This window comes from Maniola hyperantus, chromosome 7 (genome assembly GCF_902806685.2).
Source record: "Maniola hyperantus chromosome 7, iAphHyp1.2, whole genome shotgun sequence".
Lineage (NCBI taxonomy): Eukaryota > Metazoa > Arthropoda > Insecta > Lepidoptera > Nymphalidae > Maniola > Maniola hyperantus.
This window is the reverse complement of record NC_048542.1, coordinates 8,677,796-8,693,435: the sequence shown is the minus strand read 5'-3', so window position 1 is coordinate 8,693,435 and position 15,640 is coordinate 8,677,796. Positions and strand designations below refer to the sequence as shown.

Here is a 15,640-nt window from a genome sequence, read left to right as displayed (position 1 = left end):
CAACAAATTCCTAAATCGCTGGGCAGTTTTCTCATACTTTTATCAGAACCTAAAACGATCCCATGATCGTGTTCATATTCACATAAAGGATATTTTAATGTGAGTTACCTACATGATCTTTACTTTTACGGTGTTATATTATATACACCGTGAAAGAGAAATTCATCTATCATATCAATTATAATCAAAAAGAAAAAAATATACTCATTTTTATATTATGGTACTTTTAATATGTCACTTTTCTATTTTAACAATAATACTGATATGCATAAAATTAGTACAGTTCGTCCTATTCTCAAATAATTAAATTTAATCTTAATTTTAAAAATATTCAGATCTTTTTATCTTTTCTCTTAAAAGATGAGATTCTCTCAATCTGGAAAGTGGAAACTCTGTCGCTGAAACTTCCAGGAGTGCCGGGTCTTTCCATTTTTTCTTCTGATGAACCGGATATACTGAAAATTATTTTGAAGTTAATCGTAAAAATTATAAACTTCCTATAAAACAAAACAATTTTGAATCCTAAATTCATTTTAGTACAGTTTAATCAATTAATAAAATTTTAGAACTGCATTATATAGTATTTCTTTAAATCATACTCGTAATAAAGACACTTTGTACTATCTTGGTTGATACGGTTAGAGCCTTTTAGACCTGTGAACGATTATATTTTAGTTTTATACCTGTATAGTTCATGGGCACTGCAGTTAGGTGTATCTACTGGCTCTATGATGTCTAGTTTCCAGTGATCTATCACGTACTTTTGTCTGTGTTTGTCATACCTGGAAAAATAAAGAAGTTGTACATCATCAGTTTGGTTATACTTGTATCTAATTTGTAGTGGGTAATTATAAACACAAGACGAAAAGGCATTCCAACTTTGACACTTCGAAACACTTGAATAACTCATCCGATCCGAGTCCGTGTAATAAGGTGTAAAACATTCCTTTTTGTTATGCAGTGCTTATGACATATGTTTGTAGCTTATGACATAATATGTCGTAGATATTTTTTATGTCCGTATTTTCACGGATTCGGATCGGATGAGTGCGTGATCGCTGTTATTAGAAAAAATTGTAATATTTAGTAAAAATAAATATCAGAAAAATTGAAATGTAAAATAGGTAGTTGAATGCCTAAGTTTCTTGGTCATTTAATTATCACAGGCGCAATTACATTATATTGGGTTATTCCTTCTCTACCTTATTCTACACTGCTTTACTCCACAACTCTACTTTACGCTATTCTATTATAGAAGTTTATTTTTTAAATTGAGTACATTATAAGTATTATAAGTACATTACAACTGGAGGAAAACGATGACCCCAAACAACTTCCTTCGGTAGATAGGAGGTTTGACTTTGAGTGAAGGTTCCCATTGAGGCGGATGCCCCTTTCAAGCTTATTGTGATCTCGTAACTGGAATGAATTGAAAAACAGTTTATTGAAAAGCAGCAAAAAAAAATATTTCACAATTTTTAGTGGCCCCACGTATTAAAATATGCTATGCCTGGTTAAAAACCTACTGTTTACTGAGCTATTACACCAATCGCGAGCAATTTACTCATATCCGGCCAGGAGCTCCATTATATCTATCTTCGAAGATGTTCATCAGATCTTCACCAAATTTTAATGGGACCACTCCGGACCCTTTAAAAAAAAAGGAATTTTCCAAATCGTCTTCGAGTAATTGGGGAACATACATAAAAAAAACAAAGATACCGACGAATTGAGAACCTCCTCCTTTTTTCAAGTCGGTTAGAAAAGGACTTTTCCACGCCGATTTCTAACGACAAAAAGCCTTTTCGAGCTAGTGAGATGAAAAATAATTTTATTAGAAGACTACTAACAATAGCTAACCTGTTTTCAGTAATATTACGAGGAGATAGTCGATATAAGGGGCTGGTGGCATCGATCTCGTGTACCAGGATGACAGGCCAGAGTAGGAATTGCCGTTGTTGAAGAGGCAGACTACGCGCATAGTAGCGGATTACTTCGCTCTCTTTTGTCCTGCAAAAGTTTAACACAAATTGTTACAAGTAGGCATTTTAGTAAAGAAAGTTTTGTCTGAAATGAGTAATGTGTGCAAAGTACATTGAAGTTATGGCGTAGAAATGTCATTGTCTGGACGGTTGTTCTGTGTGGTGGTGTCAGTCAAGTGGACTATTTAAGGACTAAGCTAAGAGTATGTAACCGGTATAGTCCGTAAAAAATGACTCCTCACGCACCATTTTAACTCTATGGATCAACTGACATGTCAAACGTCTTTCTTACTTTTGACATGAAATTTGACACAAAAAGTTAAAATGGCGCGTGAGGAGTCATTTTTTACGCATTATATAATCTTATGATTTTGATGAAAGTGAATAAAGTTGATTTATAGTATTAAGTGTTTGTTACTAATTTATGGTGGATAAGCTAACTCTAGTCCTGTACGACCGGCACATAGGACGTAGGCACAAAGTAAAAACAAAAGATGCAAACATTTCAGATCATCGCAGCCAAATTGGAAAAAATCTCATGATTATCATGGTACACCTGGCACCACCTGGGTGGTGGAAGTAAACCAGTGACCAGGTACGGATACTTCGACCACCCGTTGTGCCAGATCTTTTTCCAAGGACACGCAAATTGTGGAACAAACACCCTTCGGCGGTGTTCCCACTGGATTTTAACAGAGGTTCAGCTGTTCTGAAGACTAGCCCGTTCAAACAGACAGACAGATAGTCAGACAGACAAAAATTAAAAAAAAAAACAGTTAAAACACATTAATAGATTACTTGCCTGTGCGTATTGACGAAGTGAGCTGTGAATTCAGAGCTAATTATGTGGTCATAGTTAAGGTCCCACGCTCTGATCATCAGGCACAGCCGGCCATCACGCATGCTGATCTAAAAACATTAATTTAAAATCTTTACATGTTCTTCTCATTGCCAAGGTTTAAGTTAAGGAAGTTAGAAACATGCATAATAGAACGGTGATAGCCTAGTGGTTAATACGTCGACCTCTTCATCGAGAGGTTAGAGGTTCGACCCCGGGCACACACCTCCAACTTTTGGGAGTTATGTGCGTTTAAAGCAATTAAATATCATTTGATTTAACGTGTAAAGGAAACATAAAAAAGACATCATCGCTAGGAAAGCTGTGTGCCTGAGAGTTCTCCATTATGTTCTCAAAGGTTTGTGTTTGTTGTTGTCAATCCGCACTTGGTCAGCGACCAAACCATTTTCATTCTGAGAGGAGACCCGTGCTCGGAACTGAGCCAGTGATGGGGTGACGATGATGATGACTCGCTAACAAGTGATAAGATATTATTTATTGAAAAAATAATAAGTGAAATGCTTTACACTTACAACGGCTTTTTTGCTGAAACCAACGCCATCTCTAGACAGCTTTTCCGGGCGCGTCAGTTTTGCATACACCACACAAGTCAGCACTCCCGACAATCCGGTGCCGAGTATCAGCTGAAGTAAAAAAATACAGTTATTACAATAATATTCAGAGTAGGGACATTAATTTTTCACGGCGCAACCGCTGGACTGATCTTGATGCAATTTCGGCACAGAGATAGCTTGCGTTCTTAATCCATGAAAAGCTTCCCATGAGGTTTTCAGAAGCACGCGACCAAATTATTTACCTAATACCTACTTGATGATGCCCGCGAATTCTTCCGCGTCGATTTAGTTTTTTTTAAACCCCGTGGGAACTTTTTGATTTTTGGGATCAAAAGTAGTATACGCTCGTCTCCTGAATGCAAGCTATCTCAGTACCAAATTATAGATGATGCCCCCGATTTCGTCCTCGTTGATTTAGGTTTTTTAAGAAACCCGTGGGAACTCTTTTATTTTCGGGACAAGAAGTTTGTTCTTTCCTGGGATGTAAGCTATCTCTGTACCAAATTTCGTAACGGTTAAACAGATGAGCCGCGAAAGCTAGCAGACAGACAGACGCACTTCCAGATTTATAATAATGGGAAGTGATTTACCTGCATTATGAAAAGAAATATTGATTCAGGACATTCTTCATCTATGGCCCGATCTCCGAAACCAATTGTTGTCTGAAAAATAAAATTAAACGTTTAAGTACACTTTTCGTCTCATAAAATGATATAAACTGCGACCAATAACCAAACTTGAAGCTGAATAAGAAAATAACATTACTATTTAACTAATTTTTAAGACAATAATATTTTCCCGCATATCATCACTCTATTGAATTGAATTTCAGGGAAAAAACTGGAGGAAAACCTTATTTAGTAACACAACAGAATATATAGTACGCGACAGGTCGAGATGGAAATCTGGGTATAAGGCGGGGGGACGCCCAGCACACCCACACGCGCTCGCCCGCACCGGGTTAGCGCGGGGGTATGCGGGTGTGAGGGGCGTTCCCTCCCCAATTGCCATTTCAACCTGTCGCGTTATTGTGTGCAAAAAGAACTGCAGCATGATTCAATAATGACTGAGCAATTGATCAATCAACATTTTGATTGAGAGCCGTCGCTTTACAAATTACAACATTAAGCACAAAGCAAGCAGAATAAGATCCCGTTATAAAGCTGGAGATAATACTACTATAAGTACATGTACACACTACGGTGACTTCATTGTATACAGCAGAGTTTTCCAGACGATATTTGTATTTCAGATTTTAGTAGAAAGTCTTAAGTATCTTAAACATAAAAATAGAATTCACAAGGGTGTATCCACCATAACAACATTCCTTTTTCCTAGAAGACCTAAACAAACAATCTTATGGAAACACTTTGCCAGAATGTAAACTATGTTGTTTTTTAAACGAAAGTCTAAGAAAACCATAACCCCGGATCAAGAAATTAGCATTGGCCCCAACGTTGGCAAAGCTAATTTCCCGATCCACACATTGGGCGAACAGTGTCGGAGCCAGCTGGGGCCAACCTGTGGCACCGCCGCGCGCCGCCGGTATAAGCATTAGATACTGGGACGAATTGAGAACCACCTCCTTTTTGGTAGTCGGTTAAAAATAGCAACCTGGGTGATTTTAATAATAGTAATAAATGAGTTTGTAAAATGCCCAGAAGAACTACTTAGAAAAAAATGTCTACTTTAGCAAGTAATTCATTCGTTTAGGCATTCCAATAATAATTGGTTATTTGAGAGAAGAAACTGGAATGATTGGTCAATCAAAAGCGATTGCCCAAATTTTCTTAATAATTGGTAACAACCGCGTCGGTCTTACTGATCTAGATTGTTACTAATGAGTTTAGGAAATTATGGATTGTTCAATTTTATCGAAGCAAAAGTGGCCCTATAACTTTAGTCAGGTTAGTGAAATATTGAGTTTGTTAGAAGCTATTTTGCATTATAATGATAGAATATTTGGTACAAATTCTTTGTTGATAAAAGAAGAAGTGAAGATATACAAAGATAATTTAAAAATAACTTATTAATTTAAACTCCACAGTAAATATTAGAATTATTTTTGTCACTAGATTTTAAAAATCCCGCGGGAACTCTTTGATTTTTCAGGATAAAAAGTAACCTATATCCTTCCCCGGAACGCAAGCTATCGCTGTACCAAACTTCGTCAAAATCGGTTGTATCCGTACAACCGATTTTGACGAAATTTGGTGCCGTGAAAGTCTAGCAGACAGACAGACAAACAGACAGACGGACAGACAGACAGACACACTTTCGCATTTATAATATTAGTATGGATTATGTACCTACTCTGACGATAGCCTAGTAACTTTATATGTTGGTATTAATTTGTAACAGTAGTGACAGTTCATTTATACTTAACATGTATCATATATTATTATAGTTTATCTAACTATTGTGAGGAATGCTTCGATGAATGAAGAATCGCTTTCTTATTTTGCACCATTTTTAAGACGTGCACATGAACGACACGTATTGCATTGTTATATCTCGTCATTGGCACGCTCTGCTATATTTAGTATAGAAAATTTAACATAATATGACGGAAGTGATGTTATAACCTTACTATGTTACAAAGTACAGTTCTTTTACGACGTGGTATATTGTGTTCTTGGTAGGAAACCTGCAAATTATGAGAGTTCTCCATAATGTTCTCAATGCCGTGTGAAGTCTGCCAATTCGCACTCGGCGTGGTAGACTATGGCCAAAAACCCTTTTAATTCTGAAAGGATACCTGTGCTAGCCGGCAATTGGTTGATCATGATAATGATGATGTGTTCTTGACATAATTTTGAATACGAAAAACAATGAATTTTGATAGAAATGGAACTACAAAAAATACAGCGTTGAAGCTTGACTCTTTTACATTTAAGTAGTTTTAAGCGAATCTTTGACGCTGTAGTTTGTCGATGTGATGGATGACAAGAAAAAGGTACTTATTATTAACAAAAAAGGAAATTGAACCTGCGCTTCAACAGAAGCAAGAAAGATGGTAACAAAGTCCTTGCCGCCGGTGACGCAGGAGCGTTGCGGTGGTTCGGGTTCGAAGTCGTAATGGGCGAGTGCGCTGATGTACCAGAAAACAGCAAACACGAGCCAGATCGCGAAGTGTACGATCACTGTGCCGATGACAATCCAGCGCCAGCGGAGATTTATCTGTGGGAAAGATTTGGTATTATTTGAAAAATCGGAGAGCCAAATAGGTAGGTAAATGTAGACCTATCTGGTAAAATGGACATAGACGGCTCCAGTGGTCAACACCTACAAATCATATTGACTTTGTCGGTATTTTCGTAATATTATGTCAGAAAATAAGTCAACAAACATGTAGAAAAAGGAAATATAGCTACATTGATTATTATAGTTATGTTATGGCTTCATGACGAAAGTTGATTGCGTTGAGTGTATACCTACCTATCAGAGTATGACTATAAAAAGTTATCCCTTACCAATGTGTGAAAGGTATCGTTCATTAAACGTATTTTCTCAAATGGAACGTTGGATATTAAGGCTACGTTTTCTATGCCATTTTTAGAGACCAATCGCTTTGGAAAATCACCGTAGGCCTTATATCGGAATGCAGGCTCAGTCCTGAAAAAAAATTGAATTCATACCAATATACCTAATAAGAAATCGTGATTAAAAATGCTTCGACAGTCTTTTTAAATCGAAGCATAAACTTTCAAATTTTTTCCTTTATTTGTAGACTAAAGTAAACAAACTGTTTTAGTTAGAGTCGATTTATTCATATTTTTGAACTACATAAATTGTTACAAAATATAAAAATTACTGGAAACTTAATTTTACAATAACGCTTGTCTGACTGAGTAGGTATATCTATTTGTCCAAGTTTATTATTTTATCGAAGAAGAGTAAATATAAGTGAATTCGTATGCAAATCTAGACTACCGCCTTGTTATTCAAGTATATTTACAGACGACAAGATAATGAACTGTACTTTTGCCATAAATATAAACGTGTCTTCCTCATTAAACATATTTTTTAATTTTCTTACTCACCTTTTTATTGATTCACACTTTTTTGAAGGTTTAGGAGGTATTATTTTTTGGTTTTCAATTTTCTGTTCAGTCTTCAGTCCAACGTGTATATGATTTTGGAGTATCTTTTCGTTTTCTCCTTTTCTAATGCTCAGACTCGTATTACTTTGGGTTATAATAATTTTAGGTAGCTGCTGTGATAAACGTCGTAATCTTTCAGACTTAATTACACTAGAGATTGAAGTAATGCTTCCACTAGAAAACATTTCATTTTCAACTTTGAAACCTATGTTTGGGACTAAATCTAGAGATTTTGGTACGGCATAAACAGAATTCATGTCCTTATTTTGTATTTTTTCCTTTATTTCTGCAATGGTTTCATATCCAGGGTCAGGGTCTTCGTCTTTTTTTAGTTCATCCTCGTACATAAAGTTATCAGATTTGACTGTCTTCAAATAATGAAGGCATTCATCGTATAGTTGATTAATTTGTTCAAATTCTAAATCATTGGGGGTTTCATTATCCATATTTGCAATAAAAATTTTGACTGCACACTAGTACCTACGTGTATTTTTCTTACTCCAATTCTTCTTTTAATTTCTTTTTTTCTCAAACAAGAAAACTTTAACTTAATATTTTAGCATTTGTCTTCCTTGGCTGAGGTAATTTTCAATGCACAGAACTTCTCTTAATTTCACTTTTATTCAGATAAAAATAGTTTTCACTGAAAAAAAATTACTAATACTAAATTTTAACTGAGAACTCGTTTACTTTTGAGATGCGCTACAGAGCCAATAGTGTTATCAGATGCTTATCTGTTATCAACGCTAATTGCGTGAGCGAAGAGCAAGCACTAAGCCACATTAAGCGGACGGAGAAGACGTGCTACTCTGACCTTGTTAAGATGCTCGGGTTATTCTACAATGCAATTTTGTTTTAATTTCTATTAAAAAAACCGGTTAAGTGCGAGTCGGACTCGCACACGAACGGTCCCGTACCAATCCATCGCCGGCTCATTACACGGGTCTCCTCTCAGAGTGAGAAGGTTTTTGCCCATAGTCTACCACTCTGGCCGTGTGCGGATTGGTAGACTTCACACACGTTTGAGAACATTATGGTGAACTCTCGCATGCAGGTTTCCTCATGATGTTTTCCTTCATTGTTAAAGAAAGTGATATTTAATTACTTAAAATGCACATAACTCCGAAAAGTTAGAGGTTCGTGCCCGGGATCAAACCACCGACCTCCGATTAGAAGGCGGACGTCCTAACCACGAAGCTATCACAGTTCACCTACATTTTAAAATACGATCAGATGCACGGCTGGACTTCAGGTCTCTCGTAGGCGATTCCACAAATTACTTTCTGTGTCACCAGGAGACTTAGGTAGTAGGTAGGTGCATGTTTTTATTTATTTATACTTTAATGCACACAACACAAGTAAACATAATAAAAACAAAAGAATCTTAATCTAATAGCGAATTTTAATCTAATAAGGATCTTAATCTTAATTTATGTATTGAATTCGCTAATTCGATATCTTCAAAAATTATGCAGAAATCTTTGAACAATTTTTAGTAGAATAGTTCAGCCATACATTCACAAAGAAAGCAGGGCGATTAGTTAATTATGTTTCCCTTCTACGGACAAATTGTTTATACTTACGAGTCGCCGTCTTGTAGTATGTAAGTACCTAGTCAGGTTGTGTCCGGCGTGTTAATCTGATTTACTTCAATATGGACATCCTCTTTTGGGTACATTAGCCCAAATATTTCGCAATGGTGTCTGGCAAGTTAATTCAGACGTAGAAAATGTTTTAGCTTCCAAATGATTGTTATAAAGTTTAAACATCATGTGTTCATATATCTTAGCAAATATAATGAATAACTTACCATTAACTCTGCAAAATACCTACAGTAAAAGAGCGATTTTTATAAGAAATTGTAAGAGGCACTTAACCTGGATCTAGGTGCCTCTTTGGATGCCTAGTCTGGGTCTAGGAAGTGTTTCATGTAACGATATTTATATGTACAAATATGCATTAATTAAGTTTTTATTTATATAACAGTTTTTTACCCATATTTTATTAAATTTGTATATCGCGAACTCGCCATCCTCACATAAACTTCAACGGTTTCTAGAGGATGGCGAACTGTTTATTTTAAAATGTATTATTAAAATTTACATGATCAATAAAAAAAAAGATTGGAGTAGGCAGTCACGGAATGCATTTATATTGGGTAGTTTTTTAAATATCTTTTATTCGTAGTACCTACTAATAAGCATATTGTGTTTCAGGTCCAAACCCATGTGCGCGTCGCGGCGACCTCTACAGCGCCTTGCTCCATACAATGTATATATTGATGAATGAATGAATGAATATACTTGCTACATGCATAGGTATATTTGCCGCCCGCGCCGCATCGCTTAAGTGCGGGTTGCTCCGCAGCGCAGCTCAACTCTCAAGTGCGTTGACACATTTACATTGTTGCATGTCAGCCCTAATAGGGTACCCTTAAATAAAATTACTTTATAGCAATTTTAATTACTCAGTAATAATCTTAACAAATTAGAAGCTCCGTCAAAATTTGGGTAGTCTAATTATAGGTAAACTGTAAAAGACTCCAATAAAATTGAAATCAGCTGTTTAAATGTAAACATTTAGGGTGGAGTTCGCCGACTTTTAAAACGGCCGATTATAATATAATCGGCCGTTTTAATGATTTTTTACTCTGTTTGAAATCAATCGGGTGCACTCCATCAACAAAATAATGCAGTCTGTGACCCCCAAGGCGTCACAATTAGAGAAAATGTTTTTGTTATAAGTCCCGCAAATTGCTAATGCTCGTGGCCGCCAGTGACGTCAGCACTAGACTAAAGTTTCGATCTGATGGTATATTTTTATTTCAGCTGACGTCAAAATGACTTCATTTCGATGTTAATGAGACATGGTTCCAGCGCAATAGCAATTTGCGGGACTTATATAAGAAAACCGAAACTATTGATTGGTAAATTTTAGTTTTTCCATAGTTTTCATCCCTTAATAACCGAATATTTTTGCAAGTAAACTTATTCCATAATAAGGCGATATCTGCTCATATGTTATGTACTTGCCTAAAATAAATATTTGGCGTGTAGCGGAAATATTTTACTGTACTCTATCCATGAAGAGAAATTAATATAGGGTTACCCGTTGAGCTACAATGCACAATGACCTTAGCGGAGCTTGTCAGCAGGTGGGCCTAAAAATGAACATGAGTAAGACGAAAATAACGTCTAATGCTTTTACCCCGCCCTACCCTGTAATCGTCGGAACTGCACTCGAAATCTAGACGAGTATAAGTATATACCTACCTACGACACACAATCCAGTTGGGTAGGTCCAATTTCGAGAAAGAGGTCAGCCGCCGAATCCAACTCGGCTGGGCAGCATTCAGGAAGCTTCGAGATGTCTTCCTCAGTGCTTGAAGTCTTTGAACAGTGCATGTTGCCAGTGATGACATATATGGATCCGAGACATGGGTCGCTAACTATGGGCCTCATACGAAAGCTTAGAGTCACTCAGCGGGCTATGGAGAGAGCTATGCTTGGAGTTTCTCTACGTGATCAAATCCGAAATGAGGAGATCCGTAGGATAACTAGAGTAACCTTTGCGTTGCTATGATAGCTAAGAATTTTCTCCTTTTTAGATTTAGGTATTACGAAGTATGGAACTATGATGTGAAAACAAATTTCGACGAAAACATCAAAACAATATTCATTTATTTCAATTACATTGACTAATAAAGTAAACCGTATACATCTTTAAATTAATAAATTATATGTACCTATAGAGAGAGCCAGCGAGTGCCAGACCTTCGTTATTTTATAAAAGCTGAAAGTTTCTTTAAAGTTTATAAGTTTAAGGTGTCTGGCAGGAGGTTACCACGATACAAAGTATCTAGCAATGCATGACATGATTTCTAATACTATTCCAAACAAAATATAAAAAAATTAGCCTTTATACTTTGGTCTTTGACGTAAGATTTTGTTGCACCTTTATTTTCCAAACCACCTCCCTCACATCACCTTTATTTATTTTTGTAGCGTTTTACGTCTCTATCTACATAGTGAGAGTCGGTCAGTTAGTATTTACCATAAAGTACGAGTATAATGTATGTGATACTTGTATTTGGGCTGAGTATATAAATAATATCAGATATAATTATAATAATAAATATTAGCCTCGAATCTCGATCCAAACACAGTTATTAATTTTGTAAGCAAGGCTGTTCGTAAGTTACTAAAGTTCGGGAATAGGTAGTCAGAAATTTCCCGGCTGCGTTTCGCTATCAATGCACAATAGGTAAATAAATAAACTAAGATTATCTATACTTATAATAAAACTGTAACTGGATGATTTTTGTACATTAAATCGGAGGAAGCAATAGTTGTTGTCCCGAAAAACAATCAGGATCGTTTAGGATAAGGAATAATATTTGCCAATGTTATTCCATAACTCCGTCAAATCTGAACCGATTTTGACTTCTTTTTTTTTACAAAATTTGTACTATCAGGCATGTCTCATGTCAATTGATTGAACATCATAAATAATTTCGAAGCCGGTGGACGCAACTCCTCAACGAGTACCTAACTGCAAATCGATGCAGATCGTTCGCGTTGTTTGCTTCACAACAAAAGAAGTTTTATTTCCCCCCGGGCAGCAATTTTGCGACGATTATAGTCTGGAAGTAAGTAGATAGGTATGGCGAAATGGCGGTTATAAAATAAATCTATTAATTATACGATATTATATCTAAAAATAAATCTATTTTGTAAATATAAATACTTATGGTCATATTTTGTTCTTGACGCGGAATTGAATAATAATTTCTACCATAAGGTCAGACCACACTACAGAGCCTTTGGCAAGACTTTTTCTTTTGCATAAAAAAGTTTGGTAGTTAAATGCTAGCCACCATAATCTACCTATGTACCTATAACCGTGATTATTATTTATTAGTAGTTATTCACAAACAACAAAATATAAATACATACTATATTAATGGCAGTTTCTAGTTATATGATTATTTAAAAAATTACATTAGCTAATTACATTTATGTAAAATAAGCATATTTTCTATTATGTAAATAAGAATTGGAGAAACCACGAATAAACATTATATAAGTACAATAAGTACATACATTATTCTACTTATATCTATAGGTGGGTCCACACTAGCGCACGAGTACGAACCGTGCACACAAAGAGCACCGATCACCTATGGACGCGTCACTGTCACTGTGCATGTGCATGTCGCAAACGCGTATATATCATATTTGTATTCACGCCCTGAAAGTCACGAACATGTGCACGCTATGATTTGTACAACATGCACGCGAACAGCTTGGAAACCACTTATGAACACGTCCCCATTATGCTCTTATAATGCACGTCGTGTGCATGGTTCTTGCGCGTGCGCAAGTGTGGGTCAGCCTTATTAATTAAAACTCATTTGATGGGGTAATTGATGGAGATTAAATTTCTGAAAGATGTCATATTTCATAAATAGAGAATAAAATTAGAGAGCAATTTAAGGATATTAATTAGATTATGAATAGTCTGATGATTGCTTTACAAATTAGTTCCGTAATTCCTATTCCCAAATCAGTAAGATGGATTCTACTGCCTAAAATATTCCCGTAGTTAGTTCTTATATTATATGAAGACCTGTCCTTTTTGCAACCTCAGTTTCTATTTACGCTCTTGGTTCTATATGCCTGGTATTAAGTAGGTAACAAGTAGGTATCTATAAAAATGATTTTTTTAAATTTCATGCGCTAAAATCTAAAATATTGATAATAATTAATACACTGGTGTTTCCCTGAAACATGAAGCTCTTTAATATTCTTTTAAAATATTTCTTATTCAGTTGGTTGGTCGAATAAATTTATGTAAAATAAAATAAATATATTCTTACCTGTAAATAATTACCTAATTATCATGATAAATAGATATATTTAATAACACAAAATAAGTTATTTAAGCCCTGAAACGATTTTTGAAGGCAATAATTAAGTAGCTATTTATTTAGATATTTAGATAAATATATAATTTGAAATAGGTAAAGCATTTTTGGAACTATTTGATTTCTATTATGATCTATAGTTATTATTAATCTACTCCTAAAATGCGACTTACACCTATCTTTCGCACATTTTAAAGATTTTATATTATATATTAATATCATTCCTATTTACTTAACTAGTTTGTAAAAAAGTTTGGAATGCGCTTTTTGATCATAATGCAATGAATAAGCGAATTATTATAATCTTGACAACAATTTACCTATTAGATATTCATATTCAAATTGTAAATGCAAAAGTGTGGCTGTCCGTCCGTCTGTCTGTTACTTTTTCACAGTCCATCAGCTTAACCAATTTTAACGTTTGGTACAGAGATACTCTATTACACTTAAATTACACTTCTTACACTTCAATAGTAACATCTGTTTTCCCAAGTGTATGGAAGGTTGCTTTAGTCCGTCCTCTTCCTAAAATTCCCGATCCTGTCTCGCCAAAGGATCTTAGGCCAATTAGCATTTTGTCGTGTTTTTCTAAAATATTAGAAAAAACTGTATATTCACAAGTGTCAGCCTATCTTGAAAAAAATCAGATATTGCCTGAATATCAGTCCGGATTTAGGGCAGGTCGTGGTACCGTGACAGCACTTTTGGATGTTACGGATAACATACTAACAGCGCAGGATTCTGGGATGTGTACATTGCTGGTACTCCTCGATTTTTCTCGGGCTTTTGACAGCATCAATATTGCACTATTGTTATCTAAACTATCTTATTACGGATTTCGTATTGATGCTGTCAAATGGTTCGATAGCTACCTTTCTAACCGGACACAATTCGTAGAGATAGTACATGAGGATGGCAGAAAGTGCAGCTCAGCGATCGCCCCTGTTCCTAGGGGTGTTCCGCAGGGTTCTGTGTTAGGTCCGCTTCTTTTCATTCTATACAGTGCTGATATTATCCAGCAAATTAAAAGTTGTAAATATCACATATATGCAGATGACTTGCAGCTATATTATGCATTTAAACCAGAGGAGTTCCAAACTGCAGTAAATCTAATCAACGATGACCTTAATCGCATTGCGGAATGGTCAGATTCTAACTCACTTGTCCTTAATCCCGTAAAGTCTAAGTTTATATTGTTTGGAACTAAGAAACAGCGAGATAAAATCGACGTCAGTAGTGCTAATATAAATATAAGAGGTGAAGCTTTGGAGAGAGTTTTTCAGGCGCGTAATTTGGGCCTGCTTATGGACTCAGACCTGAGATTTGAAAATCATATAGCCGAGAAAGTTCGCAATTGCTTCTATCGACTGAAGATACTTTACAAAGTTCGTAACTATCTTTCTCAAGAACTGCGTATCCAGTTGGTAGAGGCTCTGGTGCTTTCAAAGCTGAACTATGCAGACACTATATATGGGCCACGGTTGTTATGCAGAACAAAACGTCTCGTTCAACGTGTGCAGAACGCATGTGCACGTTTCAGTTTTGAGGTTCCTCCGCGCAGTCATATTACCCCTTTTCTGAACAATCATAAGTTGTTGAAGATGAGATCAAGGAGGAAGTTACATCTTGCTGGTTTACTTTTTGGTGTGGTTAAACTGAGCAAGCCCACGTACCTAGCCGATAAACTTCATTGGGTAGGCGATGGTGAATCTGACCGTTTGCGAAGCTGTCGCCATCAACTTCGTATTCCATTCCATCGCACTGCCGCATTTAGAGGTTCATTTACGTACTCCGCCACTAAATGTTGGAATAATATCCCCCCTCCAATAAGGAATTTAAAAAGTAAATTTTCATTCAAAACTAAATTGAAAAAATTCCTTTTGGAGAAACAGGTAGAATTTCAGGATCATGTGGCGGAGTACTCCTTTTTGTAACAAGATTTAGGTTACATCATAGCCATACCTTATACATGTGCATAGATGTGTCCAATTATATATATATATATATATATATATATATATATATAAGTAAGTATAATATGTGTGAATTTGTATATATTATTAACATATAGAATAGATAGATTAGAATATAAGTACAATTGAAATAATTCCGTGGCGCCACCCGAATCAGGGTTCCTACTGAAAACCAGCGCTGTATGTTTTTGTACTTGTGCAAGACATATGGCATTTATGCTGAGTAGGGACCTTTTTTTTCGG

At 35.8% G+C, this 15,640-nt stretch overlaps 1 protein-coding gene across 2 annotated transcripts; it reads right to left on the bottom strand.

Annotated features, from left to right (window-relative positions):
• Positions 1 to 230: 230 nt before the first annotated feature.
• On the bottom strand, positions 231 to 8,339 carry LOC117983554 (ATP-sensitive inward rectifier potassium channel 11-like). 2 transcript variants are annotated; one of them, XM_034970138.2, is made up of 10 exons: positions 7,439 to 8,332; positions 6,869 to 7,010; positions 6,384 to 6,575; positions 3,986 to 4,057; positions 3,354 to 3,464; positions 2,785 to 2,891; positions 1,861 to 2,010; positions 1,300 to 1,419; positions 684 to 782; positions 231 to 455 (listed from the first exon to the last, which is right to left on the bottom strand). In XM_034970138.2, the coding sequence occupies exons 1-10, from the start codon at positions 7,942 to 7,944 to the stop codon at positions 332 to 334; spliced, it is 1,623 nt and encodes a 540-aa protein (XP_034826029.1). In that variant the 5' UTR covers positions 7,945 to 8,332; the 3' UTR covers positions 231 to 331. The 2 variants fall into 2 exon arrangements, with proteins under 2 accessions (XP_034826029.1, XP_069355757.1); XM_069499656.1 differs by lacking the exon at positions 231 to 455 and having other exon boundaries at positions 711 to 782; positions 1,305 to 1,419; positions 7,439 to 8,339.
• Positions 8,340 to 15,640: the final 7,301 nt, after the last annotated feature.

Bases quoted from the DNA above. Each gene is read 5' to 3' on its own strand.
- LOC117983554 (XM_034970138.2), bottom strand. From the start codon at position 7,944: ATGGATAATGAAACCCCCAATGATTTAGAATTTGAACAAATTAATCAA. The intron at 2,011-2,784 runs GCAAGTAATCTA...AAACTTTTGCAG, and splicing joins CACTTCGTCAATACGCACAG to GACAAAAGAGAGCGAAGTAA. The intron at 456-683 runs GTATAAAACTAA...AATAATTTTCAG, and splicing joins AGTGCCCATGAACTATACAG to TATATCCGGTTCATCAGAAG.